We start from the raw sequence: 27,106 nt of genomic DNA, 5'->3' as shown, positions 1-27,106 counted from the left end.
ACCCTGCTGTGCCGGGTGTCCCGCACATAGGACAGCAGTGATGTCCCCAGGACACGGCTGTCCCGGCCCCAAGGGACCCCTCGCGGGCTCCGCATCCCGAACTCCCGGGATCTCCGCGCCCCGACGGGACGGAACGGGCTCGGGAGCTCTCTGCGGAGAGCCGGGAGCAGCCCGCTCTCCGGGCTGTGCCGTGCCGGGAGGGAGCTCCGGTCCCTGCCCGCCCCGAGCCGCCGCCGCCCCCCGCCCGCCCCCGGCCCCGCCCGCCCCGCGGGCCGGGCTCGGCGGAGCCTCCGCGGGGCCGGAGCGGGGCTGCCGGCGGCGGTGAGTACGCGGTGGGGCCGGGGAGAAGGGGGGACACGGGCCGGGCGCTGTGCCGAGGGGGACAGGGGCTGTGCCGCGGGACGGAGCTCCTCCGGTGCCCCGGGGACCGCCACCTCGGCAGAGGGGACGTGGGGCTCAGGCATCTGCTCTCCTCTGTGCCCTCCTCTGTCCGCGCCTGCCCCGGGAGGCTGAGCGCACCGGAGTTCTTGGACGCGCTTCCCGGGCATCGCTGTTGCTTTGCTTTGAATGGGGACCGAGCCCGTCAAAAGCGCAAACGAAATAGGAAATTTGGATAGAGGCAGGAAGGGATCTCCCCAAAGACACGCTCACGCTTTGGCGCGTCCCTGCCCGGCGTTGTTCCTCTGTGGTTAAAGGTCTCCAGCCGCGCACGGAAGGAACGGGCTGTAAGTGCCGTGGAGGGACGGGGGTGGAGGTGGATTTCTGCTTGATGGCGGTGGGAGACGTTCAAAACTCTTTTCTTTTCTCGTGTGGCTTGAAAAGAGCGTTTTTCTGAGTAATGCTTAGTAGACCCTATGAATCACCATCTGCATAACTTTATATGGGGGCTGCTATTCTCAGCATCTCACTGGAACTATGTAAACTATCAACGTTCGTATCTGTTTGTACATGCAACGCGCAAATCTATTCCCCGGAGAGCTACTTCAGAGCGGGTCAAAGGAGGAGACGGGGCAGAACAAAATGTCAGGGTGGCTCGGAGAGCGGAGAAGGGTGTTTGAGAGCCGGCAATTGCTGCGGCTCCGTGAAAACTCGTGCTGGGAACGCTCACGGGGAGGGAGAGCTGCTGTGCAGACGCTGAGCGCCCCGGGAGCGGAGCCAGGAGAGGCTCCGAGAGCTTCGGGTCCTGCCCCAGCCTCGCACCTCGCTCCCTGCCTCTGCTCCTTCAGGCTCTTCTTCCAGCGGTTGGCGCGCTGAGAAATCCCCGCGGGTGTTTCGGAGAGGCTCAGGAGAGCCGGGGCAGCCCGAGAGGGGCTTTGGCGATGTCACCCAGCGCGGCGGGGCTGCCCCCGCACAGGCGCTGCGGGAACACGTGCGGGGAGGCTGGGGAGCTCTCAGCGGCGCTCCCCGCGCCGCTCTGGGTTTGTCAAGAGAGGGAAGAGTTTATTCTCCCGAGCTGTCAATCCGTCACCTCCCAGAGGCTTCTCCGCCAGAGGCTCCTCCACCTTCCCTCCGCCTCCCCCTCGCTGCCAGCTCTCCCAGATGTGCTCAAGCGCTGGAGGCTGCAAAATTCCCCGTGCCCGGGAAGGGGAATGGCAGCATCTCCTAAATCTCACCGGGGCGATCAGAGCACCTCCCAAACCTCACTAGTCTGACCCCAGAATGAGGAGAGTGTTTCAGGAAGTGAACATCACAACTCTTGCTGCAGGTTCAGTCCAGTGTTTCACTTTGGAGTGACCTGATATTTCCACACAGCTGGATTGAGAGCTTTGCTGTAGGGTTTGTTTTGTGTGATTTTTTTTCCCCCCTAAACAATTTGCTGAAGTTTCGACATGAAAACACATCGCTGTCGAAAGGAGATGCATTCGCAGGTCAGTGGGGTCCTTGGGCTCTCCTGAGCATCTCCTGCTGCAAGGCAACCTGAGTCCAGCTCTTCTGTTGTGTCCTGCTCCCGTTCAGCGATGGTTTGGGGATGCTGACCCCTGATAGCCTCTAATACCATCTCCAACAATCTCTTCTCCATCTCAGCTCAGCCAAGCCCTGCCACTCAGGAGGGAGCATCCAAACACGCCCCCATTCCCGAGGGAAGCTCTGCCTTTTCTCAGCAGGAGCGTGACTGCCTTCCCAGAGGGTGGCCACAGCTGGTGACCACTGGCCACAGCCAGCCCGGGCAGCGTTTTGGGCTTGTGATCCTGGGACAAAAGCTGGAGAGAGCTGTTGGGGCTCCCACTCCTGCAGCTTTCCTAAATCTCACTTCTCATCAGATTCCTTCATCAAATGTCAATTAGATCAGATTCTTGCTTCTTTCACTACAAGGTAATTTGGCTTTCCATTTAGTGGGCCCATCTGATAAATAACAGCTCGAAATAACATAATTCCACCTGACCTTGATGACACTAAGTCTGTGCTGGGCTTCTGCTCCCTGCCCAGCTCTGGCTCTGCACTTCCAGATCTCAGGGTACAATTTAAGACCCCTCTGTAGGAGATGAGCCCTGCCTGGAGGAGTGGAGACCGAAGCCACCACATTATTGTCCTGTTACTGACACACAAAGTGGTGAAGGCAGAGGTGACAGCTGAGTGTGGGTCATCCATCTGTCCACCAGCCTCTGCTTGGGCTCCTCCTCTGTCCTGGCCGTCCCTCATGTGCAGACTCTCCGCTGGCACTGCCACCATGACAAACCCTCACAGTGGAGTCACCCAGGACTGAATCTGTTTGGGGGTGCTGGTGCTTAATTCCCACATGGTCCAAAGCTTTCTGTCCATTGAGAAGTGGGGGCTGAACCTTCATCTTGCTGGGCAGTGAGCAGGGCCAGAGAGGAGGTGGTGGGACCTCTCTGCCTCCCTGGTTGGTTGGTTTAGTTGGGAGCTGGGGATGAACGAGCCGAGGGAGCAGATGCTTGCTGTTTGCTGGAGAAGGCCATGGCGACTGAGATCAGAAACCAGTTCCCCCTCCCCAGGTTTTCCAGCACCAGGGAAACTCTCTGCATGTGACACTCAGCTGAGAAGGGCCACCCAGCAGGAAAATGTGGCCTTACCTCACCTGTTTTGTTGCCAAACCAACCCCAAACCACCCTGATAGGGAGGGTAAAGGTGGTGGTAACACCTGCAGGATCGATCTTGACAGGAACTCGAGGAGGTTTGCACTGGAGCTGACCCAGGCAAAGTAAGGTTTTGTGTGCCAAACTTCACGTGGGTGAAGACTGAGCAAGTTTTTTCAATGTAATCAGTTCTGGAGGAGAAAACAAGCACACTGATAATTCCTAAGTGGTGACATCTCAAGTTTATGTCCCTCTCTCCAACCTCTTCCACGCTTTGAAAGGCCAGGAAACCCAGCTGGCATTCCTCCAAATCTGGAAGGAAGTCTGGAGTAAAACCCAAAGAGAAGAGCTATGAAAGCAGCTGGGGTGTCCATCCTGCCTTTGTGGGAGCGCTGTGTTGTTCCTTGAAAATTAGGATGTTTTTACGAGGCTGTTGGGAAGCTGATGGGTCCAGCCTGGCTCTGGCTTTGCTCTTCCCAAAGGCTGAGATGGTGGAAATGCCCCTTCTGACGGATAGCAATAATGGCCAAAGAGGTTCCTCTCTCAGTCCTTTTCTCCTCTGGCAGGTCTCCCATCAGCTTCTCCCGCTCAAACCTTTCCTCCTTCTTGTCTTTCAGGACGTGGGCTCTCTCATGCCTCGCCTCGCTCCTCTCCCCTCCTAGAGCCTTCTCCTGAAGGATGGCGGCCGCCTCTTTCCGCTACGGCCTGACCATCACGGGGGCCGTGCTGCTGGTGACGGGGACGCTGTGCTTCGCCTGGTGGAGCGATGGCGAGGTCGGCTCCGGCAGCGGGGCTCGCCTCCTGCCCCCCCGGGAAGCCGAGGCCGTGCCCAGCTCCTCCTCCTCCTCCAGCGCCCTGCTCCGCTCCGTCAGCTTCTTCTGCTGCGGCATCGGCGGCATCCTGCTCATCTTCGGCCTCCTGTGGTCCGTGAAGGCCAACGCCAGGGTGGTGTCCCGGCGCTACCAGTACCGTTTCCCCCGGGACCTGCAGTACTTCACGGCCGAGCCTCCGGAGAAGTGGAACTGCAGGTGGGAGCCTCGTCCCTGCCAGCGCCCGGGTGGGCAGAGGTGGAGGATGGGTCTGGCTGCTGTCCCTGAGCCTGAACCTGCTCCAAGCCTTGCTGGGAACTCACAGGAGCAGCAACACTGCTCTGTGCTCTCCTCCTGCCCCCTGAGCAGATGCTCTTGCTCATTAATGTCACCCCCAGCCCCTGCTGTCCCCTCCCTGCCCACCTCCTCCGTGCCCACGCTGGTTGTGGCTCGGCTGCATCCGGCTCTCCTCGCCCTGCAGGGCCATCACGTGCAGAGGGACACGTCTTGGTTTTCTTGCAGAAGGTTTGGATGTGGGGGTGGGGAGGGGGCACTCAGAGCTCCAGCCCTGGTCTCCCAGGTCTGCAATGCTCACTAAAGATGAGGGCGTTTGTAGCATCTTTGATGGAAGCAAAAGTTTTTCTTACAAGGGAGTTAAATGGGAAAAAAATAAGGAAAAGAATCCTTGGAATGGCATCGAGGTAGGAATGTAGGCAGAAGGTCCTTTATGAAGCCCATTTCAGGGTGTAGGAAGACTCCTTGCCCTGCCCTGAACACCACTGCTGCTCTTCAGGTTCCCTGAATCTTCCAGAGTGAGCCTGAGATTTACTCCCACTTCTTCATTTAAAAGTTTGGGTTTTTCTTTTTTTTTTTTTTATATTTTATTTTTTTATTTCTGGAGACTGCTGTGGAAGCAGAGCCAGCCGGCCCTTCCCAGTGCTGCTTTATGGGGTCACAGCAAAGATCTTGGCTCTGGCATAAATCGGGCTCTGGGGAAAAGCAGCACTAAAAGAAATTCTTAAGAACATTAAACCATAAAAACACAGTTGCAGTGGGAAGCACGTTCCTGGTTCTCCGGGGGTTTCAGTGCCCATCTGGATGTCTGTGAGCTGCTCTGGCCATCTGGGGGGAGGTTCCTTGTCCAGAGAGGGGCTTTGCTGTGCCCCTGTGCGGAATGTCTCCTTTCCCTGAGCTCCCAGCAGCGCTGCTGCAGCTCCTCCACTCCCAGCAAAGCATCCTGTGCTGGGATATATCCCCTCTCCACATTTCCAAGGTAACACTCTTGTGCAAGCTGAGGTTGTTTGGCAAAATCCCTGGCAGAGAAGCCTGGGGCAGTGGGGACAGAGATCTGCCAAGTTCAGGATGGAGGCATCCCTGTGGAGCAGGTGGCTTTTCCTTTGACCAGCCGTGCCCTCCGGTGCCCGCTGCCCCCGCTGCACACCGGGCTGGGTCTCAGTGCGATGCTGAGCCGCTTTCACAGCACCCCCAGCTTGGGACTGCACCGTTCTGCGGGGTGCCGAGCAGGGCAAAGGCCGTCAGAGGTTTTCCCTGTACACAAGCTGTGTTTGCTCAGGAAAACTCTGCTGGAAGCGGCTCCAGGCCCGGGCAGTGCAGGGAGGGCTCTGGCTGGCGTGGGGGTGGGGTGTGACCACGGTGACCTGGGGACAGTCCGGGTCCTTGTGCCAAACCGCTCCCTGTGCTGCCGGCAGCCCCTGTTCTTCAGGGGGTGAATTAGGGGTTCGGCATGGTCAGAATGCTCTTCTGCCCATGGGACCCTCTTGCAAAACCTCGTGGACACCAGGGAGCAGCTGGCGTGGTCACCACTGGATACATGACACACGACACTCCAGCAAAACCTGCCCAGCTGCTGCCCCAGTACACACGATAATCATGCTCAGGGATGCTCCAGACAAGGGGGTTGTTGGGATGTTGGGATGCTCCAGTTAAGGGGGCACTGGGATGCTCCAGTTGTTGGGTGCTGGGATGTTCCAGTTGGGTGCTGGGATGTTTCAACTGGGAGCTGAGATGCTCTGGGTGATGGGACCTTGGCATGGCTCCGGTTGATGAATGCTGGGATGCTCCAGTCATGTGCTGGGATGTTCCAATTGTGTGCTGGGATGTTCCAGTTACATGCTGGGACGCTCCAGCTGGGTGCTGGGATGATCCAGCTGGTGCTGGGATGCTCCAGTTGGTGTTGGGATGATCCAGCTGGTGCTGGGATGTTCCAGTTGGATTCTGGGATGTTCCAGCTGGGTTCTGGGATGCTCCAGCTGGTGCTGGGATGTTCCAGTTTGCGTTGGGATGCTCCAGCTGTGTGCTGGGACGTTGACGGTGCGCACTGCTGAGTTTCTTCCTCTTCCCTCGCAGCACCTGGGACTCCAGTGCCATCCCCACCTACGAAGAAGCCCTGACCTGCAGACCTGCCCACGGCGCCCCGGCCTACGTGCAGCCGCCGGGGAGGAAGGAGGAGCTCACGCCGCCCCTGTACCGCTACCTGGAGGAGGACGAGGGCTGGCAGGGCGGCCGGAGGCGCAGCTCCTCCGACAGCGCCTTGTTCCGCCCCAGCCCGTCCTGGCTGGACGCTCCGGAGCCCCAGGAGCCGCAGGCAACGCCTCCCCCCAGCTACGAGAACATCAGCGTCCGGGGCGTCTGAGCTGCGGCAGCCCGGGCCGGGACTCTGCGGGTGCCTGCCCGGTGCCTCGGCTTTAAACGGAGCCTCTTGGTCGTGGGGCTGAGAGCGGGGTGGGCGAGGAGAGGGGAGGCTCAGCCTGGCTTTCCTGGCTGCCCCCGAGCCGCGGCTCCGGCGCTCTTGGGGTTGCGGGTCCTGCGGGAGATGCGTTCGGAGCGTCGGGGGTAGCTGGCATGTTGGAAAGCTTTCGTGTTTTTAATAAAACCGCTGCTGGTTTCAGTGGCTTTGCGTTCCCTGCTCTGGCCCAGCCTGGGGAGCTCCTGTCGGGCCGGGGAATGCCCGTTCAACCCTAAATCTGCAGCGACGACCGAGTGATGCGGCCAGAGAAAGCCCAGCTCCGTCTGCGCCATTCGCTTCTCTGCCTTTGCAATGCCCCTTCCAGCCCTGCCTCCATCCCTTCCCCCTTGCTTCATTTGGTGTTAGAGATGCTCAGCGGGTCGTGCCTGTGGTCAGAGCATCCAAGGGCATTTCCTGCAGCCTCCTGGAAAAGCCGTCCCGAGTGGCACAGCCCCCTCCCTCGCTGCCCTCCGCGGATGGGCGTGCAGCCTTGCCCGGGGGAAAGGCCAGCTGTGGCGAGGGCTGCTGCCAGTTCCTGCCTCCCACCGAAATAAAGGGCTGCCCTGGACCCCCTGCGGCCCTGCAGGGCTGCAGAGTGGCTGAGGAGCCGCAGCCACGTCTAACATACTGTTTATAATGTAATTATTTGTCATAAACCAGGTGTATCAAGGGAATAAAAAGAGGGAATAAATCAAGGGAATGAAACAAACACTCTCTGGCTGTCGGATGTGTGGTGGAAAGGAGAGGCTTTTTAACACCCAGCTCCAACTTCGGTGTATGAAGGGCACAGGCATACTTTGTCTTTACTCTCCCTGGGTGGACCAACCTCTCTCCATCCTTTTTTCACTTTAGTTCCTCCTTCACAGCCCCCTTGCTGCCGGGTGAGGCAGCCTTAGCACTCAGCCAGAGCAAGGCAGGGTCTGCTCCAAACCCCCCCGGCCTCCAAAAGGATTCCGGAGCGTTCCCTCTTTCCCTGTGGCAGCCCAGCATCCCTTGAAGCAGGCTGGGCCCTGGCATCCCCCTTATCTGGAGCTGTGCCAGCTCTGATTTATGACCAAATCCAGCTCCAGTGCCCAGGGCTGGGAAAATCCCAGCAGCACCAGCTGCTCTCCGGGCCCCCATCCCTGCGGCCGCGCTCCCCTCTGGCTCCTGTCCCTTCCCCAGGCGCGGGGTCCGGCTGAGTGTGCCTGCAGGGAAGGTTACCCGGACACGTGCCGGGTGGCTCCACTGGAGTGTGAACGGCGGGGCAGTGTTTGCATTCATTACAAACCCGTGAAAAACTGGCTGGCTCAGCCCTGGGCAGGACCAGCTCGACGTGCGGCTGATCCTCAGCTCCTGGCAGCCTCCGGAGAGGGAAACAGCTCCTTGCCTCGCGCTGCAGGCGAGCTCAGCGCGCAGGAGCCGCAGGTGAACGGGCTTCCCAAAAATCTCTCCTCCTGCCTCTCCCAGCCGGAGCCCATGGCGGAGGAGAAGACCTTCCGCTACGGGTTCATCATCTTGGGTTTCTTCCTGGTGATGGTGGGGATGTTCATCATGAGCGTGGAAAAGCCCCAGTACTACATCACCTTCTGCGTCCTGGGTGTCCTGCTCGTAGCCGTGGGCATCACGTGGAGCATGTGCCAGTGCTACCCAAAGGTAGGAGCCTTCCCGCTGCTGAGCGCTTTGTGGGGCTCGAGGGCTCAGCTGGGTTTGGGGGGCTTTGGCAGCTGCGGATGTGCAGCCTCGCGCTGTGCCTCAGTTTCCCCAGGGGAAGCCGGCTGCGGCAGTCTGGAGGGGGAATTGTTGTTTTGGGAAGCTTGTGCCCTGCTGATGCCTGCAGGATGTGCCCTGTCTCCCTCACCCCCTGCACACCCCCTGCACACCTCCTGCACACCTGGGGCTTTGCTTTCAAACAGGCAGCAGGGAATAATCCCAAACAAGTAAACTTGTGATTGTCTCTCCCACGCAGCGCCTTCCTTGGGGTCTGGGGCTTGGCAGGCTCCCAGGACTTCCAAGAAGGGACTGTCGTGGCTGTGGAGGTCGGAGGGTCCCTGTCCCCCTGAGCCCTGCCCTCACCTGCCAGTCTCCTTGGCAGAGGGCACTGCCAGCACGGAGCACAGCCACACGTCCCTGCCCTGGGAAACGGGCCTGGCAGAAAAGGGTATTTTCCAAGGAGAGGGCATCTGTAGGACTGATCTGGGCACTGCTGGATGGCCTGTCAACAACCTGGCTGCCCTCCAGAATGTGGGGGAGTCACCTCAGGACCCAGGACCTCTGAAAGCAGCTGTGTTCTCTGGGGCTGGGGTGAGGCAGACACCAGCTCCCCTCAAAGCTGAGCTCAGTCCAAGCTAGGACGGAGATGTGGCTTTGCCACTGTGCTCCAGGCTCAAGAATGGGACACCCTCGGTGTGGTCCCTGACTGCTGACCTCCTGTGTGGCCCCTGGGACTCCCTCTGGGCTTGGGGACGTGAGTGACTCCACTGGGAAATGTCACTGAGAGCGGGGCTCTGCTGGACTCATTCATTCCTTATTGATTTCCCTCAAAAAAGCCATTTCCAGGGAAAACATCCAAACGTGGTGGGAACAGACCCTAAACCCAGCTGAAGGGACACTCTGGCCCTTTTCCCTCTCTGAGGGCTGAGGGTGCCCGTGCTGCCCAGCACAGCCCCTGGGCTCTGCCTCTCTTTTCCCCCCAGATAACGTTCATCCCTGCGGACCTCGAGGCCGAGCGGTTCCTGGAGCATAAACCCATGGTGCTGCCGCAGAAGGACACCGGGTGGGTCCCACAGCAGGGCACTGTGTGTGCCCTGAGGGCAGGGTCTGACACTGGGGACAGCGAGCAGGGATCAGGCTGGGAGAGGCGAGGGCTGCCTGAGCCCCGCCAGGGCTGAGCCTGAATGATGCTGGGGATGTGCAGAGCATCCATTGGTGCTCCTGCAGGCATCCCCTGGCTCTGCTGCTGGTGTGGGCAGCAACATGGCCTTGGTGGCCTCTAAAGCCTCTCCCTCAGGTGATGGAGCCCTGTGTGCACGTGCCTGAGCATCTCCCAACTCCGTGGGGGCTCAGCACCCTGCTATCCCTCTGCCTGCAGCCTGATTGCCCCCTGCCCCAACCAAGAGGCCAGCAGCACCTACGAGAAGAGCCTGCCATCCTACGAGCAGATACAGAGGCAGGAGGTCAGCTCGGCTCCACTCCCACCCTCGGCACAGCCCAGACCCCGCAGCTGCTCCCAGTCAGCCGTGCAGGCAAGAGCAGAGATCCACCGGGAGCTCCAGGGTGCTGGGGACCCCTTCCAAGATCTGCCAGCTCGCCTGGAAACAGCAGCAGGCAGCAGGTAGGTGGTGTCTGTGGGGTTGGGGTGGCACTGCTGGGATGTGGGGTGAAAATGGGAGGGATCAGATCCCCGGTTTTGGAGGAGGGAGGGGATGCAGAGCGGGTTTTGCTACTCTCACGACACTGAGCCTCCACACCCTTGTCCTCACTGAAGCCTGGACAGTATCTCAACCCATGAGGATTCTCTGAACCAAAATATTTCCCATGAGGAAATTTAGACGGCCTTTGGTTGTAATTTGCATTTTGATGTTTGCATTTTTGCATTTTTTATTTAATTTTATCGATATAAACAGCACCCCTGGCAAGAATAACCCCAAAGTTCCTGGTCAGATAGAAATGAGATGCCCAGCACATGACACTCAAACCTGGTGCCACATTTGATGCCCAAGCATTGGTTTGGGAGGTCCCAAGGGGCTCTGCAGTGATGGGGGTCACTGATGACTTGGGCACGTGCCAGAATGCAGCTACGGCTGGGATGGGTGCAGAGCGTTCCTGTCGATTCAGGGAACGCGAGGACAGCCACTACTCCACCAGCAGGAACCTGGCAGGCAGGCGTCCCCTCAAGGGCTGGCACCCAGGGCTGGGACAGGGACATCCCAGGGAGCTGCAGCCACGCAGCCAGGGGCCTGGTGATGCTGGGATGCTGCCTGAGCAGCGCTCCAGCTCCAGGGGGAACCGCAGCTCCTGCCCAGCCGCGTTCGGTGTGACCCTGTCCCCGCAGCCCCGCCCGGCCAGCGCCGGGGGATGCTCCGCTGGCCTCCCTGCTGGAGGAGATGGACACGCCATCGCTGGAGGGCTCCGTGCCCGGCAGCCCCACGCCACAGAGCCGGACCCTGCCCTGCAGCACCCCGAGCAGCTCCCCGACGGGGGGAGAGCACCCCCGATCCCCTCGGAAAGGCTCCGGGGAGGAGGATGACCTCTACTACGGGCTCCGGGAGGAGCCGGATGCTCTGCTCAAGGAGAGCGATGGACTTTTTGAGCCTGAAAACTGATTTCCTGGAAAGAATGGCCACTGGGCATGGACTCGCCTCGTGGAGGGGACACACGGGTCACAGCCTGGAGGAAAAGGGGCTGTTCCCAAAAGTGCAGTGGCCCCAGGCTCCTGCCTGCCCCTGTGCCGTGCTGCACCCCTTGTGCACACCCAGCCTCCGGAGGCTGTCATTTCCCCCGAACACAAAGGGGGAGCAACAGGATATGAGACAAGGCACCCTCGCCAAAGGCATTTGGGTGGGCACAGAGAAGCTGGGCTCTGCAGGATCTGGACTAAATACTGTGCTTGGGAAGGGAAAGGATTGGCTGTGCTGTTTGGAACATGATCAGCTTTAGGTGGGTAAAACGTGCTCAATGCAGGTGGGTTTTACCAGACTTTGAGATGTCCTCAAAGACTTTTTCCCACTTACCCAAGCTCTGCTGAAATTAAAATTCGATCCTGAGTCTCCTGCAGCAGGCAGCCTTCCTATCTCCATGTTGGGAGAGGGGTGATGGAGATGACAGATTATGCAGTCCCCTACCTCCTGCGCAAAGGACCAGCTTCCAGCACTCTTGGGGGTGCAGGGAGGAGGACACAGCTGAGCCAAAACCACATGAGGTGGTGGCTTTGCCCACTGTCTGCTGGGTCAGTGTCAACAGCTGCAGGTGGGTTTGCACGCTGGCACCCACCGTCCCCAAACTTCCTGTGAATAGCAAGTGTTTGTTCCAAACCACGTGGATGGGTCTCAGCCTGGTTTGTCACCACGATGGGGACAGCACAGGGGCTCTCCACAGCCTGTGTCCAGCACACAGACAGATGGAGATGCTGGTGGGAGCCACAGCCTTTGGCTGCTTGGGTCTGTGAGGCTGAGCCGGGTTTGGGTCAAAGCGGATCATCAGCGGATCCAAGAGCACGGGGATGCTGAGAGTCCCTTGTTAAATTTTGGGAAAACTGGGCTGGACCTGCCTGTGCCTAGCATGGTCCCAGGAGGCTCAGGAGCACGTGTCTGCTGGCAGAGGAGCGCTTCAGCAAATTCCATGGAGTCACAGAACTGAGTTGGAAGGGAGGTTTAAAATCCTGCAGTCCCAACCCCCCAAGCACGAAAGTGGGAGAAGGCTGTCCTCCAGCACCCGAGGGGGACAAGAGCCCTGGAAGGATGTTCCTGTGCTCCTTTGCCACCCAGGGAGGGCTTTGCTGGTGCAGTGCAGGTGTGCAAGAAAAGGCTGTGCCTGAGGAGTCACAGCCCGGTGACACTCCTGGTGCTGCGCCCTTCACCCACCTTGGTGTCACCAAAGCAGCCAGGGAGAAGGGCAGGGAGCACCTACGCACTCGGGGTGTTTATGGCCAGCAGCAGGGTGGGGAATGAGGGCTCCGGTGTTGGCTAAACATTGCCACAGGACCGTGAGACGCACTCCAGGAGGAAGAATTCCAGATTGATTGCATCAATCAGCTCCTGCCCGTCCTTCCCAGTGTGGGGGAGCGTGCTGGCTCTGGGAGTGCTGTTGGGATGGGGCATTGAGTGTATCCCTGAGTTTCAGAGGGTGCCTGGGGCCTGGTGTCACTCTGTGTCACTGCTCCTATGGAGTGGGGAAATCTGGGAGACACCCAGAAGTTTTCACCTACAGAACCACAGAATGTTTGGGATGGGAAAGGACCTTAAAGATCATCTTGTTCTAAGCCCACTGCCATGGGCAGGGACACCATCCACTAGACCAGGTTGCTCCATGGCCTGTCCAACCTGGCCTTGAATGCTTCCAAGGGTGGGACATCCACAGCTTCCCTGGGAAAACTGTGCCAGGGCTTCACAGTCCAAATCCCTCTCTGCCCTCCCAGTCTCTGTAGTGGAAGGGGCTCCAAAGTCTCTCTGGAGCCTTCTCTTCTCCAGGCTGAGCACTCTCCCAGAATTTCCTCACAGAAGAGATTCCTGCCTCGTGGCTTGGCATGCTGTTTCATTTTTGGCAAAAGAAATCTGTTTCTCAGAAGCATTTCTCCAGGCAGAGGCAGGGGAGGGGGCTGACACGGGGCTGGAGACCCTCTCCCCCACGGAACCAGCTGGGTGTGCATCCCCCCATCCCTGGCACACCATCCTTGAGCCGAAGGACTCGGCTCCCGCGCCGGCCGAGGTTAAACATTGTGGGAACCGGGACATTCCTGCATGGCATTAAGCGCCGCCGGCAGCCCCGGGTCTGGCTCAGCTTGTGCAGGGGGGGGAAGGGCCCGCCCGCCCCCCACGCGTGTCACCCTCCCCGGGGACCCCGCGGCTGCGAGCCCAGGGACCGGGAAGGCGCTGGCGGTGCCACCCACGCGGGACCGGGGCTTGGTGACCCGCGGGAGGAGGTGACACCGGGGCACCAGTGGTGTAGTGGTATCATGCAAGATTCCCATTCTTGCGACCCGGGTTCGATTCCCGGCTGGTGCAGCGCAGGAATTTCGCCCATACCCGTTGGGCTATGGTAGTGTAATATTGACTGATGCTTACAGCAGCTGTGGTTTCCCAAAATCCGCAGAAAACATTCCTTTTACGGACGGGATGCTCGGCCCAGCGCACCCAGCCCTGTGCCCGCAGCGCCCGGAGCCCCATCTCTGCCCCTCGAGGGACGGCAGCAGGGATTTAGGAACCTTTCTGCTTTGTTGAGGTCTTCTCTGATGCCTCCTCCGCTCTCTCATTCCTCTTTCTTCTCATTCCTCCCCCCTCAACAGGACCCTCCCCTTTACACAGACACACGCTGGAAGCCCCGCAGGGAGTCAGGGTCGAATCAGAGCTCTCCTGTAAAAGGTGCAAAAATTAGGCTATTTCTGAATAATTTCTCAATTTAATATGTATACATATATAACCTTTCTGCAGATATCCACTCCCGCAGTGTGGGAGCTGGGCCGGATGCTGGTGCCAAGACCTCCACGGGTCCCAAGACCTCCTCTCCCACCCCCTCCCTTCTCTTTGGGTTCCTTCCATCCTTTCCTGGGACACAAATCGTCCCCTGTGCAGAAAACGGAGGGAAAGACTGCAAGGAGAGGGAGACTCGCCCTTGGGACCGGGTTCCCCCGGGCTCAGCTGCCTCGGAAGCCTCCTGAGGCCCCGCTGTGGGGCTTAGCAGCGCTGAGGAAGCTGAGCCTAAAACCAGGAGTGAGACTTATCCCCATGATCAGTGCCCTGAATGCAGACCCCTTCCAGCAGAGTGGGTGATAAGGGGTGTCCCTGCAGTTACCCGAACCAGAGCTCAGGCTTAATCAGGTTTTATGAGACCCACTTGAGGTCTCATTCAAAAAAATCAACATTTCCCATACAAACTGTTCACATCCATATTAAACACACACATCCGTGTAAACCATGCCCATCCTTATAAAAGGCACACCCCTATATAAAATTAATTTTATAGATATGTAAAGATATTTAATAAAATAATTAAATATTAAAATAATTAAAAATAATTAATGCCCCTGCAAAACCATACACATAGTGACGTGTAATAACGTTCATCCATTTAAAACATATAAATGCATACAAACGACACGCATCCATATAAAACATATACGTGCGTTCAAACCACACACATTATTATAACATGTCCACCCATGTAGAACGTGTATTCACACAAACCATCCACATCCACACGAAACACACACCACTGTGTAAAACACGTGCATCCATTTAAACAGATAACCTCTGAGGTGTGTGTAAATAACCAGTCCGAACACAAATATATTCCTGTTTCCCTGAGAAGCCGGGAGCGGGGACGCAGTTTGCCGAAGGTCACTGGGGATGTGGGGCAGCGCGGGATGCCGATGCTGCGGGAGGGCAGAGATGGGAAGCGGCGTGGAGACCCGCGGGGAACCGCCGATACTACCCCGCAAAAAAGGGCATTTGCGATGAGTGACGACTCTGTAAAAAAAAAAATACCCAAACAGGATTAGAGGATTTCACGGGAATTTATTCGTGGAGTGAGGCAGTAGGAGGCACATTAAAGCTTTCAGCCCTTTCTGAAAACAGTCCTTGAGCGGCTGCGCTTTGCTCGCCAGAGCCCCCAGCGATCCGCCGGGACTCGGGGTGAGCAGCGGCCCCAATTGCCCTCTCCCCGCGGCCCCACCGCCCCGCGGCCCCTCCCGCGGCCCCATTAATGCTTAACCCGCCCGGCCGGCACGGTGGGGCCGGCGGCCGTGGCGTGATCCGCGCCCCGCTGCGCTGAGCCCCGGCGAGACGGGCAGAGCCGCGGGTGCGCGCCGGGACCTCAGATCCGCGGGTGCGCTCCGGGACCTCAGATCCGCGGGTGCGCTCCGGGACCTGCGCGGGTGCGCTCCGGGACCTCAGATCCGCGGGTGCGTTCCGGGCCATCGGCTCCGCGGGTGCGCTCCGGCTCCTGCGCTCCGCGGGTGCGCTCCGGGACCCCAGATCCGCGGGTGCGCTCCGGGACCCCAGATCCGCGGGTGCTCTCCGGGACCCCAGATCCGCTGCTGTGCTCCAGGACCTCAGATCCGCAGGTGCGCTCCGGGACCTCAGATCCGCGGGTTTTCTCCGGGACCTCAGATCCGCGGGTTTTCTCCGGGACCTCAGATCCGCGGGTGCGCTCCGGGACCCCTCGGCGGTGGCGCAGGGGGTCCCCGCCGGTGCCGTCCCCGTTGCCCAGGGTCCCGGCGTCTCCCGGCGCTGCCCGTCGGGGCGCGGGTGCGGGATGTCCCCGCGGGCGCTGGCGCTGGCTCTGGCGCTGGCCGAGCTGGTTCTGGCCCTGGGGGCCGCCGAGGAGGGGGAAGCCGCCGTCGGGGCCGCCCCTCCGGGACCCGCCGCTTTCCATCGCGCCGCCAAGGTGAGGAGCGCGGGGTGGGGGGACAGCCACGCTCCCGCGTGTGTCCCCCGCACCCCAGCCCGGCGCTCGTGTCCCCGCAGGCGTCGTGGCGGCTGCCCGGGCGCTACGTGGTGATGCTGCGGGAGGGCAGCGAGGCCGAGCTGCGGGGCACGGCCCGGCGGCTGCAGGCCCGGGCGGCTCGGCGGGGACACCGGGCCGAGCTGCTGCACGTCTTCCACCTCCTGCCCGCCCTCCTGGTGAGGATGAGCAGCGACGTCCTGGACACGGTACGCGGAGCGGAGCACAGGGTGGTGGCAGGGGACAGCAGCTGCGGCGGGCACTGGTGGGAGTGGCAGCCCCGGATTTGGGGGGAAACGGGAGATTTGTGGCCTCCCCGCAGGCGCTGAAGCTGCCGCACGTGGAGTACATTGAGGAGGATGCCTACGTCTTTGCCCAGAGCATTCCCTGGAACTTGGGCAGGATCCTGCAGCCACAGGCCAGCTCAGGCTCCTACAGCCCTCCCAGTAAGCGCTGGGGTGTGTGAGGGGGGTGGGACTCTTTGAGGAAGAGTCAGGGCCCCTCTCCTTACCTTTAGGGACAGGAATATTCCTCTGCCCCGTGGTGCTGCGGGTCTGGAGCTGCATTTTGGGAGCAACCCAGGTGACCTGTGCTGGCCGTGATGGGGGTTGCCTTTCTCCCCCCCTGCATCCCTGGCAGATAAAGGTGACCTGGCCGAGATTTACCTGCTGGACAGCAGCGTGCAGAGCACCCACCGTGAGATCGAGGGCAGGGTGACTGTGACTGGCTTCGAGAGCGTCCCCGAGGAGGATGGCACCCACTTCCACAGGCAGGTGAGTCCCGAGGTGCCACATGCTGCATCCCAGCCAGAGGATCCCCTGCATCCACCAAATCCTGGCCAGGCTTGTGAGGCTTTCCAGGACGAGGGAGACACTTGGCCTGGACCAAAACGCTGGGCAGGATGGGCAACAGGAGCTGAGGTCCTGGGGGATATTGGGACCCTCAAGGTGGTCTGGCTGGGTCGGGCAGGGGAGGAAAGTGCTCTAGGGTAGCCCGGGTGTGTGTCAGGTGAGAGGGAACCAAGGTGACAGGAAGGCGTGGGGGCGATGCTGTGGGATTGCAAACCTGCTTTGATGCAATGGGCTGGGGCACGAAACTGCGGTGCCTGTGCCAGGCCGGCGGGTGTGACAGCCACGGGACCCACGTGGCCGGGGTGCTGAGCGGCCGCGACGCCGGCGTGGCCACGGGAGCCAAAATCCGCAGCCTCCGAGTGCTGAACTGCCAGGGGAAGGGCACCGTCAGCGGGACCCTCATGGGTGAGTGACCCCCCGCCCCGGAGAGGAGCGGGATCCCTCCAGGAGCTTCCCGCCATAGCGTCTCGTCCCTCCCAGCCCTGGAGTTCATCCAGAGGACTCTGGAGGCTCAGCCGAACGCGCCGCTGGTGCTGCTGCCCCTGGCCGGCGCGCACAGCCCCGCGCTGAACGCGGGCTGCCGGCGGATGGCACGGCTGGGAGCAATGATGGTGGCGGCCGCCGGCAACTACAAGGACGACGCCTGCCTCTACTCGCCTGCGTCCGAGCCGGAGGTACGGGCTGTGGGAGAGCCCTGAGCCTTGGGTATCCCCTCATCCTCTCCGGCTCCGGGTCAGCGGCCCGGGCAGGGGCCGGGCGTGCCATCTCCCTCCGTGCTGCCCTGTCCCTGTCAGGTCATCACGGTCGGTGCCACCGACAGCGAGGACCAGCCCGCCTCCATCGGCACCCTGGGCACCAACTTCGGCCGCTGCGTGGACCTGTTTGCGCCGGGGGACGACATCATCGGCGCCTCCAGCGACTGCAGCACGTGTTTCACGGCGCGGAGCGGCACTTCGCAGGCGGCCGCACACGTGGCAGGCGAGCTGCGCTCGGAGGGACAGGGAGGGCCGGCTCTCCACCCGCTGATGCTGGCACAGGGCTTCAGGCATGCCTGAGCCAGGGGCGTTTTTGTGTTCCGTCACGCGTGGGTTCGGTTTGTCTCTTTGGGGCGCTGCAGCCTGCGCCTCCTCCCGCGTCCCCGGAGCTGCGCTGCCCATGGGAGCGGGGTGCGGGTGGCTGTGTCCCCTCTGGTTCTCACTGCGGCCTCCCGGGCTCCTGCAGGTATCGCTGCCGTGCTGCTCAGCGCCGAGCCGCGGCTGAGCCCGGCCGAGCTCCGGCAGCGCCTCCTGCGCTTCTCCGCCAAGAACGCCATGGACACAGCGCGGTTCCCAGAGGAGCAGCGCCTCCAGACACCCAACAGCGTGGCTGGGCTGCCCGCGAGGCTGGGAGCAGGTGAGGACCTGTGGGTGACACTGCGGGTACCACTGTGGGTGTCCCTGTGGGTCACACTGTGGGTGTCCCTGTGGGTGACAATGGGTGTCACTGAGGGTGTCCTTGTGGGTGACACAGTGGGTGTCCTTGTGGGTGACACAGTGGGTGTCCCTGTGGGTGACACTGGGTGACACAGTGGGTGTCCCTGAGGGTGACACAGTGGGTGTCCCTGCGGGTGTCCCTGCGGGTGTCCCCGCGGGTGTCCCCGCCGCTGACGCCCGGCCCCGTTGCAGAGGAGCAGCTGCTCTGCCGCTCCGTGTGGTCGGCGCTCTCGGGGCTCTCCCGGCACGCCAGGGCCGTGGCTCGCTGCGCCGCCACCGAGGAGATGCTCAGCTGCTCCAGCTTCTCCCGCAGCGGCAGCCGGCTGGGGGAGCACATGGAGGTGAGCAGAGGTGCGGGGGCAGAGGGGCTGCCCCCAGTGTCCCCAGCCCCAGGAGGCCCCGGTGACTCCCTCTGCCCCATCCCCAGGACAAGGACGGGCAGAAGCAGTGCGTGGCCCACGACGCTTCCCAGGCCCGGGGGGTTTATGCCATCGCCAGGTGCTGCACGTGGCCCAGGGCCGAATGCCACATCAGCGCCGAGGGGGCCGAGTGCTCCCCAGGACACCACGTGCTGACCGGTAACACCTGACACACGGGGTTACAAACCTTTGAGCCTGCTGGACCAGGGTGCTTCTTCCAGAAAACCTCTGGGATTTGGGGGTAAAAGGGTGGGTGTGGTTGCTGGGGTGGCAGGGAAGGGGTTCATGTGCTGTGTGCGTGGAGGGAGGAAGGTTCAGGGCTCTCTCGGGACATCCTTGGCTCCAGTGTGCACATTGGGATGTTGCCGTGGCTGCCCTGTGCCAGTGTCCCCTCTCCCCCGGGCAGGGTGCAGTTTCCACTCCCCGTCCGTGGTGCTGGGTGCCGGTGGCAGGCCCGTGGAGGGGCTGGGGACGGGGCCCAGCCGCTGTGCCAGCAGGACAGAGGTGAGGGCACACGCCTCGTGCTGCCCCGCTGCCAGCCTCCAGTGCCGGCTGAAGGAGCACGTGGCCCTGGAGCCCCAGGAGAAGGTAGGGATGGGCCGTGCTGCTCTGCCGTGCTCTTGTCTTTGCCTCTGCCCATCCCTCTGAGGGGTTTGGGGTTGGCTTCAGCCCATTGTGGCTGTCCCAGCCCCAGCCTTCACTGCTGTCCCCACCTGCAGTGGGACCCCCCATCCAGCTGGGTGACAGCAGTGACCTCCCCCTGAACTCTGGGGACGTGGGGGATGGACAGGGCTCTGGCCCTTTGCTGACCCATGGGTGACGGCCTCTCCCCGTCAGGTGACAGTGTCCTGTGAGGATGGCTGGACGCTGACGGGCTGTAACGCCCTTTCCCAGAGCCCTGGCTCCGTGGGAGCCTACGCCGTGGACAATTCCTGCGTGGCAGCCGCCGTCCCTGGCAGCAGCCCGGCCGTGGCCATCGCCATTTGCTGCCGGAGCCGGCAGTAGGGGCAGCCTGAGCTGCAGAGGTGGATCCTGTGGCACAGCAGGGATGGAGGCTTTGCTGGAGCCGTGTGTCCCTGCCTCGGTGCTTTTCCAGGGTTTCCAGAACCATCCATGCTCCGACACGCGGCTGACGCCTCCACACTTGTGCTGCCGTGCTGGTGGGGGATGAACTCGTCTGTCCCCATCACACAACGGGGTCGGGATCCAGGACGGATCTGCAAGAGCTCTCCAAGCATCCCCCATGCAGCTGGAGCCCTGTCCCATCGCTGGAGTCCTCCCAGAATCCTTTCCCTGCCATGCACTGGGTTTTTCCTATAAACACCTTGACAGAACGAGCCATGGTGTTGTCACCCAGCATAGGAAAAATCCACCACCTTTCTAAAGAAAAAAGTATTGTGAGGATTGCTTCTTCCTTTCCTGGTTCATTAGTTGTCAGCTAATGCTGCTTAGCACTTGGAAAATCTTAGTTTAGATGTTTTTGGGCAGTTTTATAATGCCTAATCGTATTCCTAGGAGACTTCTTTACTTGTGAGTCAAGTGTAAGGGCTGTAGTTTAAACAGCCTGCTTGGTTAATTAGATTTTTATCTTCATTGCTACAGTCAGCCCCTGCTTCATTAGTGCTTTTTTTTGTTGTTAAGTCAAAGTTAATGATCTGCTGGTGTTATGTGTTAACAGTTTCAGGTCTTCCCAAGACACACAGAACTGTAGGAGTCTGTAATTCCTTAAAATAAAACAAAAAAAGAAAAAATAGAATGAAGAAGAAGCTTTCATAGCACCTTAGTTTTTACATTTGTACCTTAAATATTTATTTGGAGTTTTATAAATGAACGTTTTATAAATGTCTTTTTAAAATAAAATTCATAGACCTGTGCTCTTGTGGTCCATCGTCTGGCTTCACAGACATCCCCCTGGGGAACAGCTCTGGAAGAGGGAAGGGGAACACATCCATCAGGGATTCTGCTCCCCCCAAACAGCTCTGCTTTGTCAGTGAGCAGTGCCTGGGACCCGAGGTGCTCCTGGATGACAACTGGCACCTTTGGGAGCTGGCACAGGCAGCACTGGCACCCTGGCCCACAGCTGGGTTGTGGCTCTGGGACCGTGTTGTCCACACACACCCAAGACCAGAAGTTTGTTTTAACAACAGTGGTGCAGGGCAAGAGCTTCCAGTTATGGAAACAAACATCACCCAGCTTTGGGAATGTGCCCTTGAACTTGGGTTCCTGTTGTTCCTTCACTTGGGAAGGGCTGGAGCCCCAGGAAGGAGACAAAGCTCGGCTCAGAGAGATGCCAACAGCAGGGAAAAGCTGAGAAGCACCAGAAGCCACCAAAGATTTTCTCTTTAGCAGCCTCCTGCTACTACAATATATAATTTTTGTGGTGTTATCTGAGGATAGATGAAAAAAAAAAAAGCAGTTTGATACCACAAGCTCCAGGTTAACCTGTCAGACTTGGCTGGGTTGGGAGTTTTTCCCAATCCAAAAGCCCCCTGCAGCTGTTACTCCGGCTTTAATTGGCAAGAGAAGACAAACCCAGCACAAAACACCACTTTGAAAGGTTGAAACTAATTCTTACTTGTTAACTAAAGCTGGCAAAAGCCCAACCCTAATCTAAACCTGTAATTATATAACATGGACATAATTACAGCCCATAATTTCATCATCTGAAACCTGAATTTTGCACAAAGAGGCAGAAAAGGAAAAGGGATGTCAGCCTGAGAGCTCCTGGACAGGCTCTGACACCGAGGGTGATTTTTCAGCCGACAGGATTTCAGCTCTGCTGCCTTCCCTGGGAGAGGGGAGGATCCAGCACAAGGTGTGAGCATATTCCACGCCTGACAAGCCAGGCAGAGCTTCCCCAGCTCAGTTCAAGCCTTCATAAGCCTGGAAGGAAACTACTGAAAGATTAGCCCTTGCTTTGTGCCTTGGATGGGGGTAGGCAGAAAAGCCTCACATTCAGGAGAGCAGGGCTGATCCCAGGGACTGATCCCAGGGCTGTTCCCAATCCTGGCAGCAGTTTGCAATGCCCACTCCATGCTCCCAGGACCACCAGGGGAGAGCAGAGGCTGGAAAGATGAAAATCCTTGTCCTTAGAGCAGGGGACAGAGTGGGGATGGCAGCCCTGGCTGTGGCTCCTGGTACCCAAATAAGTGAGTAATGGATCACCAGCTCCATGTGCACCTCTCTGCCCCTCACCCCAGTGGGAGGCAGGATGAATTCACACCCAGCTCGCCCACAAATCGTGGATCTGACACGCAAAATCTGCTCTCACCCGCCACTGTGAGCCTGGCCGGGGTAAATCACAGTGCTGAGGTCAGGAGGAGCTGCACAGAGCTGCAGCTGTGACAGTGCCCCTGCCCGTGCTGCGGCATAAGGACAGACAGCAGGGCAGCTCCAAGGCCACTCAGCTGCTTCCACTGACTCTGGACAGGAGCCAAAACAGCAATCAGGGCACCCCTGAGGAGCTCAGCATCTGCAGGGCTGGCCCAAGGAGGTTCAGAGTAAGAGGATCAACAAGACAGTGTGTGCACAGTCTAAAGATTACACTAGTTTTCTGTGAAAGGAATAACTTTATTCCATTGACCAGGAATCCCAAGACTGTTCATCAAGACTGCCTATTTTTCCAGTGCCAAACGTCTACGCATTAATCGGACAATATCTCCCCGAGTGCTCACAGGCAGGCTGTGGTTGCTCCTCACTGAACATTTTGTAAGCTGTATAAAAACATTTTCATCCAAAAAGATTGGCTGTAAAAATTACAACATAGAAATGCATCACAATTTACACAAAAACTAGTTTTGTTTTTTTTTTTTTTTCTTTTTTTTTTTCCTGTTGAACTCTATTTTCCAAAAAAATAATCTTCAGCAGGTTCAAATGACAGCAGCTGGAAACAAAACCAAAAAAAAATAAGTGACCAAGCATCATCTTATTGCAAATTATAACCACTGACTTTGTACAAGCGTGAGCAGAACCGTGAAAAAGTTTGTATTGGTTTCAAGTGTACAGTGGTGACGAGCCATCCCGACACGATTCCCAGCGCTTCCCTGGGCCTGCGGCTGGCCAGGATGTCGTTTCCATAGGAAATAACAGGAGCCTGAAGTGACAAGTGGCGCCAACCCCCAGGAGCACGACCAGCTTTCTCCCGTCACCATCACCGCCGTGTACTGACTCCTTGGGAAGATTCGTGACCCGTTGCTTGGGGGAAGGGAGGGAGGGGGCGTCGGTAAGAGACGATTCGCTCAAAACCGCATTTAAAACGCGTCACGTTGGAAACGCCCCGGCGCGACATCACAAACGTTTGTACAACGCTCGCTCTGCCCTGCGTCGGTGAAGACGTCGCTCGGAAAAGGGAAGCGAGAGACTCCCTTGGGTGCCCCCCTGCTCCCCTACCCCGCAATAAGTTATAAAGCTGTACAGCTGACATCACACCCCGTGGTTACTTCTGACAGTGAAATGACTGGTTACTTCCAATATTAGCGCGCAACAGTGAAAAGCTGGCCGCTGCCCCGTGTTTTGGCAGCAGCGTGTGAAAAGAAACAAACCAAAACAACAACAACAAAAAAGGCACTTTTTGGCTGGTTGTGCCTTTAACTTGGCAAATTTGTCTGTTCTGGAGGTACCCAGGCACTCCTTAAGATGTCCCCCCCGTTTCTGTGCACGTTCGTTTATATAATTTTTTTTTAAAGTAAGGCAGAATCCATAAATAAAGGCAAAAAGCAGTGCAGAAAATGTGACAAACACAAAATGTACAAAAGATGAAGTTAGTTGGCACAAAAGAAGCTTGAATCCAGAGCCAGAAATCACTGAACTGCACTTGACATAGAAAACAAAACTGTGCTCAAATCATCCCAACTGGTTTCCAGTTATTTGTGAGCAAATTAAAAGAACTGTGATATTTTAAATGTTGCCTGGTCAAGTGAAAATACAAACAAAGCCAATTCTTTCTTTCCCCGTGTTAAAATTGCTATAAAATCTGCACAACAGTGTTCCCAGCTCACCCAAGGAATTATTCATCATATACAACCAATACCAACTTTCTCAGTAATTTCAAAGCATAAGCAAGTGATTACAGATCCATGATTGAGACTACATTTTATTCAATATGTCTCCAAAGGTTAAAAAAATTTAATGAGTAAAACTGCAACAGAATTCCTTCTTAAAGTGCTTTTTCCTTTTAAACTACTCATTAACTTTTTTTTTAGTTCACCAACATCCTTGAATGATAAATGCTTGCATACCTAGAGAACAAAGCTTTTCATTTACTGCCCTTCCCAGTTGTCTGAAGGGATTTTTTGGAAGAGAACTGGGAAAGATAACTCATTCCAGAGCTCCTTTACCAAATCATTCTGTAAGGAATCACTCTTCTTACAGAGCAATCCTGCTGATCTTTCTCATCAAGAGCTTTACAACTTAGCAGGGAGACATATTAAATACAGAAGTCCTTATGTAAACCCATTCTTTAACTAATATTTTACAATGAAATGTAAGTCATCACACATCTTTACAGAAATTTGAATATTCCTATTCAATATTATCAGAAAGATTAAAAATTTGCCCTCCATACATAAGGGCAGTCTGTTTCTTTTTTTTTTTTTTCCTGTATAAAAACCAAAAGATTTCTTTTTTTTTTGCAGCATCACAGAAAAGCAACAGTTTTACATTCACTCATTTAATGTTCACATAAAAATTCAACCACTAGCGTTTTGTGTATTTGATAAAATCTTCTCGACAAACTCTGTTTCGGTGTTTTGGACTGTCACAAGCTACTGCAGGTGAAGATGCAGTTTTCTAGAGCATTTGTTGATCTGAAGCCTTCTGAAGTGGCTAAAAAAATGCTTTTATCTTTCAGGGAAACAACCTCCTCCAGCATCTCCCCTGGTCCTGTAAAGCCACCGCTCCCCCAGACTTCCAATGGCAAAAGCAACACGACTCCAGTTCCAGCAGGTACCAGGCATCGAATGTTTGGGTTGGTTCTTGCGTTCACAGGGATCTCCTCTAAGGGTCAACGTCATCAAGGTCACTTTTAGGCTCCCCAATCATCATAGGAGACTCTGAGCCCTTTCAAACACACAAGGGACGGGGAGAGAAGGACACGGTTACTTTTGTAAGACGCACAGTTGTTGTGTGTATGGTCAGTGACGGTTCTGAGCCGAGCCCCGGGGGTCAGCTGCCCCACAGAGCCACACACCAGAGGGTAAATTTGCTCTTCTTTTACCTGCTGCAGGTGCCTCTCTCCGTTCTCGTTGGCAGGGCTGCTCTCTGACCCATTGCTGCTTCCAGACTGATCCTTCTCATTCAGCAGGGCTGTGGCATAGGCCAGAGTGTCCTGAGTTGGAAACAGTCCAAGAGAGTGTCAGGGGTGGGTCACGGTGATCTCTTCATATCACAATTATTATTTTTTAAATTTTTTACTGTTTTATTATTGTTGTTTTAAAACAATAATAGCTGCTGTAGTGAAACGCCGAGTCACCACAGGTAATTGTGAAATATTCACTAATATCCCTCAAAGGTTAATTTTTTTCCAGGAACAACCACAGGGTCTGAGCTTCTAAAGGAAAAACAGCCTGAAGTGCACTGAAAAATCACAGAAATCATTGGAAAACACCTCTTAAAGACCATCAAGTCCAGCTGCCAAACCAGCAGCACCACCGTGTTCATCACTAAACCATGGCCTCAAGTGCTGCATCCACATATATTTTGAACACTTCCAGGGACAGTGACTAAAGTTGCCAAACCCAAGGATGCTTCCAAGAAAAGAAGTAAGCAATTTTAACATCCTCTGCCAGGACTGACACCTACCTGTGCTGAAATAGTGCGCTGGAAGGTTTTTGCAGTGGATGTTTCATTGGACACGTTACTCTGGGGAGCCCAGTAATGTTCAGACATCTGCATAAAAAAAGCCAAGAAAGCCATAAATTTGCCATTTGATTTTTACTTGTGTAAAGCCTCAACCACTTGTGATGGTGGGTGAACTAAGACTGGAACAAGCTCCCTGAATCCTCTGGCAGCGAGCTGGAGATCTGGGGCACAGGCACTTTAAATGCAGCCACAAAGGTTATTGTGCCTCAGCTGAAAACCAGCAACCAGCTTCTGCTGAGCTCCAAATTTCCAAAGTGTCCTTGGATATTTGTGAAAGATACGTTGGCCAAACTACGCCGAATTTAGAGGGAAGAACAAACAACTACACGTGTGGGAGGAAAAGCTGTATCAGTCAACAGCTGTGCTTTGTGCAAAGCTGTGATGATTCTGTAAGGAATCCAATCATTTAAACAACCTCCTGCATCAACACACAGGCAGTGGAAAACTGCTTTTTTGAAAAACCTGAAGCCACCCAACGTGAATACAGTGGCACTGAAAGCTTCCCACGCAGCAAAGAATAATCACTGCGACCATTCACACTTGGTTTTATTCACTGTAAATGCATTTATGCCTGAAACACGTGGCGGGGCTACTGAAGTTCTGGCGTTGCACCAGATATAGCTGTATCCAAGTAGTCCTTGTAAAAAATGAAGTAGCTTGTATTTTATCTTTAGAGCCATCTCAGAGAGCCATGCAGAGGATGGAGATTATCCATCCATGATTATTGTTGTAAACAAGTGACAATTTCTGTGTTACAGCCAAATTACCTTTTTCTGGAGCCACTGCACAGCCCAGCTCCAGTGGTGAGAATTCTCCTTGAAGTAATCTTTTGCAGTAGGGCACCTTGGGAATTGAAATTATATTCATTAGTCAGGAACAAGGCATTCTGGCAAACACAAAAAAAAAAAAAAAATACACAAAGACTCCTCTCTCTTTGCACTGCTGCCCTCTGTGTGCACTGGTGTCACTGCAAACTGACTTAAAACTCTACAGCCCTGTTGTTTATTGAATTAGCAAGAGCAATAATGCCTAGTAAAATTTACTCAAAGCAGTCTACCCCACAGGATCACATATTTCAGAATCATGCTTTAGCAGGACATATGCTAAGTTCTAAACAAAGAGAATTTAGGAATCATAGTATTTCAAAAATCTTGGAAGAGTTTCCCCGTGTTTATCTGGTGTTAACGTCAGACTCCTGCTCTGCAGAACGGCCTTTTTCTTTATAAACAGCAATTCCCATTCCTTACCCGAGAAATCCCTTCAGCCACCAACCAGTAAAGATTTCACTTCATGCTGCCACGTGTACCAAGACCTTGCACCAGTAACAAAGGATACAACTGATCAAAACCAGGTTTTATAGCAGTCACAGAGGGACCTAAGGCAGAGGTTAAACCCAGAAACCTTCACCACTCACTTCTGAGCCAGAGTAACCAGGAACTTGACACACTGGTAGCAACGGCTGCTGTCCACGTGGTTGCTGTGGTGCATCAAGGCTGTGGGGAGGAACACATGGATTAGAAACCACAGTCCAGATTTCCATGTACCAGCCAGTCTGGAAACAGAGGTGAAGCTAAAATTTTAAGCTAGGTTTTGTTTCTACAGATGTTAGCATGAGTATTTGAGTTAAGCACGCTGCTGTAAATGCCGGCAGTCTTGAGTACTTCCACAACTCTACTGGATTAAAAATAGAACTGCTGCATTTTCACTTTGATCTTTCAAATGCAGTACCTGAATTTTAAACAGCCCTAATGCAGTCATTCTTCCCCTATAATCCATTC

At 56.4% G+C, this 27,106-nt stretch overlaps 4 protein-coding genes and 1 non-coding gene across 8 annotated transcripts in view; 4 read left to right on the top strand and 1 right to left on the bottom strand.

Moving 5' to 3' along the window:
- The first annotated feature begins 272 nt into the window (after positions 1–272).
- Positions 273–7,281, top strand: TMEM61 (transmembrane protein 61). Of its 2 annotated transcripts, none has more exons than XM_040073188.2 (3): positions 273–321; positions 3,653–4,063; positions 6,212–7,281. In XM_040073188.2, exons 2-3 carry the CDS (start codon positions 3,714–3,716, stop codon positions 6,495–6,497), a joined length of 636 nt encoding a protein of 211 aa, XP_039929122.1. In that variant the 5' UTR covers positions 273–321; positions 3,653–3,713; the 3' UTR covers positions 6,498–7,281. The 2 variants fall into 2 exon arrangements, with proteins under 2 accessions (XP_039929122.1, XP_039929123.1); XM_040073189.2 differs by lacking the exon at positions 273–321 and adding an exon at positions 616–725.
- Positions 7,282–7,946: 665 nt separating this feature from the next.
- BSND (barttin CLCNK type accessory subunit beta) lies at positions 7,947–11,282 on the top strand. The gene is made up of 4 exons (XM_040073294.1): positions 7,947–8,225; positions 9,266–9,345; positions 9,661–9,903; positions 10,624–11,282. The coding sequence occupies exons 1-4, from the start codon at positions 8,049–8,051 to the stop codon at positions 10,892–10,894; spliced, it is 771 nt and encodes a 256-aa protein (XP_039929228.1). The 5' UTR covers positions 7,947–8,048; the 3' UTR covers positions 10,895–11,282.
- A 1,938-nt stretch (positions 11,283–13,220) lies between these two features.
- Positions 13,221–13,291, top strand: TRNAG-CCC (transfer RNA glycine (anticodon CCC)). The gene has a single exon. It is a non-coding gene; the product is annotated as a tRNA-Gly (tRNA).
- Positions 13,292–15,835: 2,544 nt separating this feature from the next.
- On the top strand, positions 15,836–20,279 carry PCSK9 (proprotein convertase subtilisin/kexin type 9). The gene is made up of 11 exons (XM_040073146.2): positions 15,836–15,937; positions 16,051–16,174; positions 16,368–16,501; positions 16,843–16,984; positions 17,060–17,253; positions 17,374–17,557; positions 17,801–17,971; positions 18,244–18,392; positions 18,479–18,629; positions 18,877–19,058; positions 19,308–20,279. Exons 1-11 carry the CDS (start codon positions 15,914–15,916, stop codon positions 19,473–19,475), a joined length of 1,623 nt encoding a protein of 540 aa, XP_039929080.2. The 5' UTR covers positions 15,836–15,913; the 3' UTR covers positions 19,476–20,279.
- Positions 20,280–22,019: 1,740 nt separating this feature from the next.
- Positions 22,020–27,106, bottom strand: part of USP24 (ubiquitin specific peptidase 24) — a 61,597-nt gene continuing 56,510 nt past the window's right edge. For all 3 annotated transcript variants that reach the window (XM_040073655.1, XM_040073657.1, XM_040073656.2), the window contains exons 63-67: positions 26,743–26,821; positions 26,096–26,171; positions 25,269–25,355; positions 24,685–24,795; positions 22,020–24,527 (exon numbers count right to left, since the gene is read on the bottom strand). In XM_040073655.1, coding sequence (XP_039929589.1) covers positions 24,465–24,527; positions 24,685–24,795; positions 25,269–25,355; positions 26,096–26,171; positions 26,743–26,821 — 416 coding nt within the window. In that variant the 3' untranslated portion in view covers positions 22,020–24,464. The remainder of the gene's footprint in view (positions 24,528–24,684; positions 24,796–25,268; positions 25,356–26,095; positions 26,172–26,742; positions 26,822–27,106) is intronic.

This window comes from Hirundo rustica, chromosome 9, assembly GCF_015227805.2.
Source record: "Hirundo rustica isolate bHirRus1 chromosome 9, bHirRus1.pri.v3, whole genome shotgun sequence".
NCBI lineage: Eukaryota > Metazoa > Chordata > Aves > Passeriformes > Hirundinidae > Hirundo > Hirundo rustica.
The sequence above is the reverse complement of the archived record's forward strand: the minus strand, read 5'-3'. Positions and strand labels throughout refer to the sequence as shown.

Coding starts and splice junctions, on each gene's coding strand:
- TMEM61 (XM_040073188.2), top strand. CDS start 3,714: ATGGCGGCCGCCTCTTTCCGCTACGGCCTGACCATCACGGGGGCCGTG. Junction 4,064..6,211: donor CCGGAGAAGTGGAACTGCAG/GTGGGAGCCTCG, acceptor CTTCCCTCGCAG/CACCTGGGACTCCAGTGCCA.
- BSND (XM_040073294.1), top strand. CDS start 8,049: ATGGCGGAGGAGAAGACCTTCCGCTACGGGTTCATCATCTTGGGTTTC. Junction 9,346..9,660: donor CTGCCGCAGAAGGACACCGG/GTGGGTCCCACA, acceptor CTCTGCCTGCAG/CCTGATTGCCCCCTGCCCCA. Junction 9,904..10,623: donor GAAACAGCAGCAGGCAGCAG/GTAGGTGGTGTC, acceptor CTGTCCCCGCAG/CCCCGCCCGGCCAGCGCCGG.
- PCSK9 (XM_040073146.2), top strand. CDS start 15,914: ATGAGCAGCGACGTCCTGGACACG. Junction 16,502..16,842: donor GCACCCACTTCCACAGGCAG/GTGAGTCCCGAG, acceptor TGCCTGTGCCAG/GCCGGCGGGTGTGACAGCCA. Junction 16,985..17,059: donor CGTCAGCGGGACCCTCATGG/GTGAGTGACCCC, acceptor CGTCCCTCCCAG/CCCTGGAGTTCATCCAGAGG.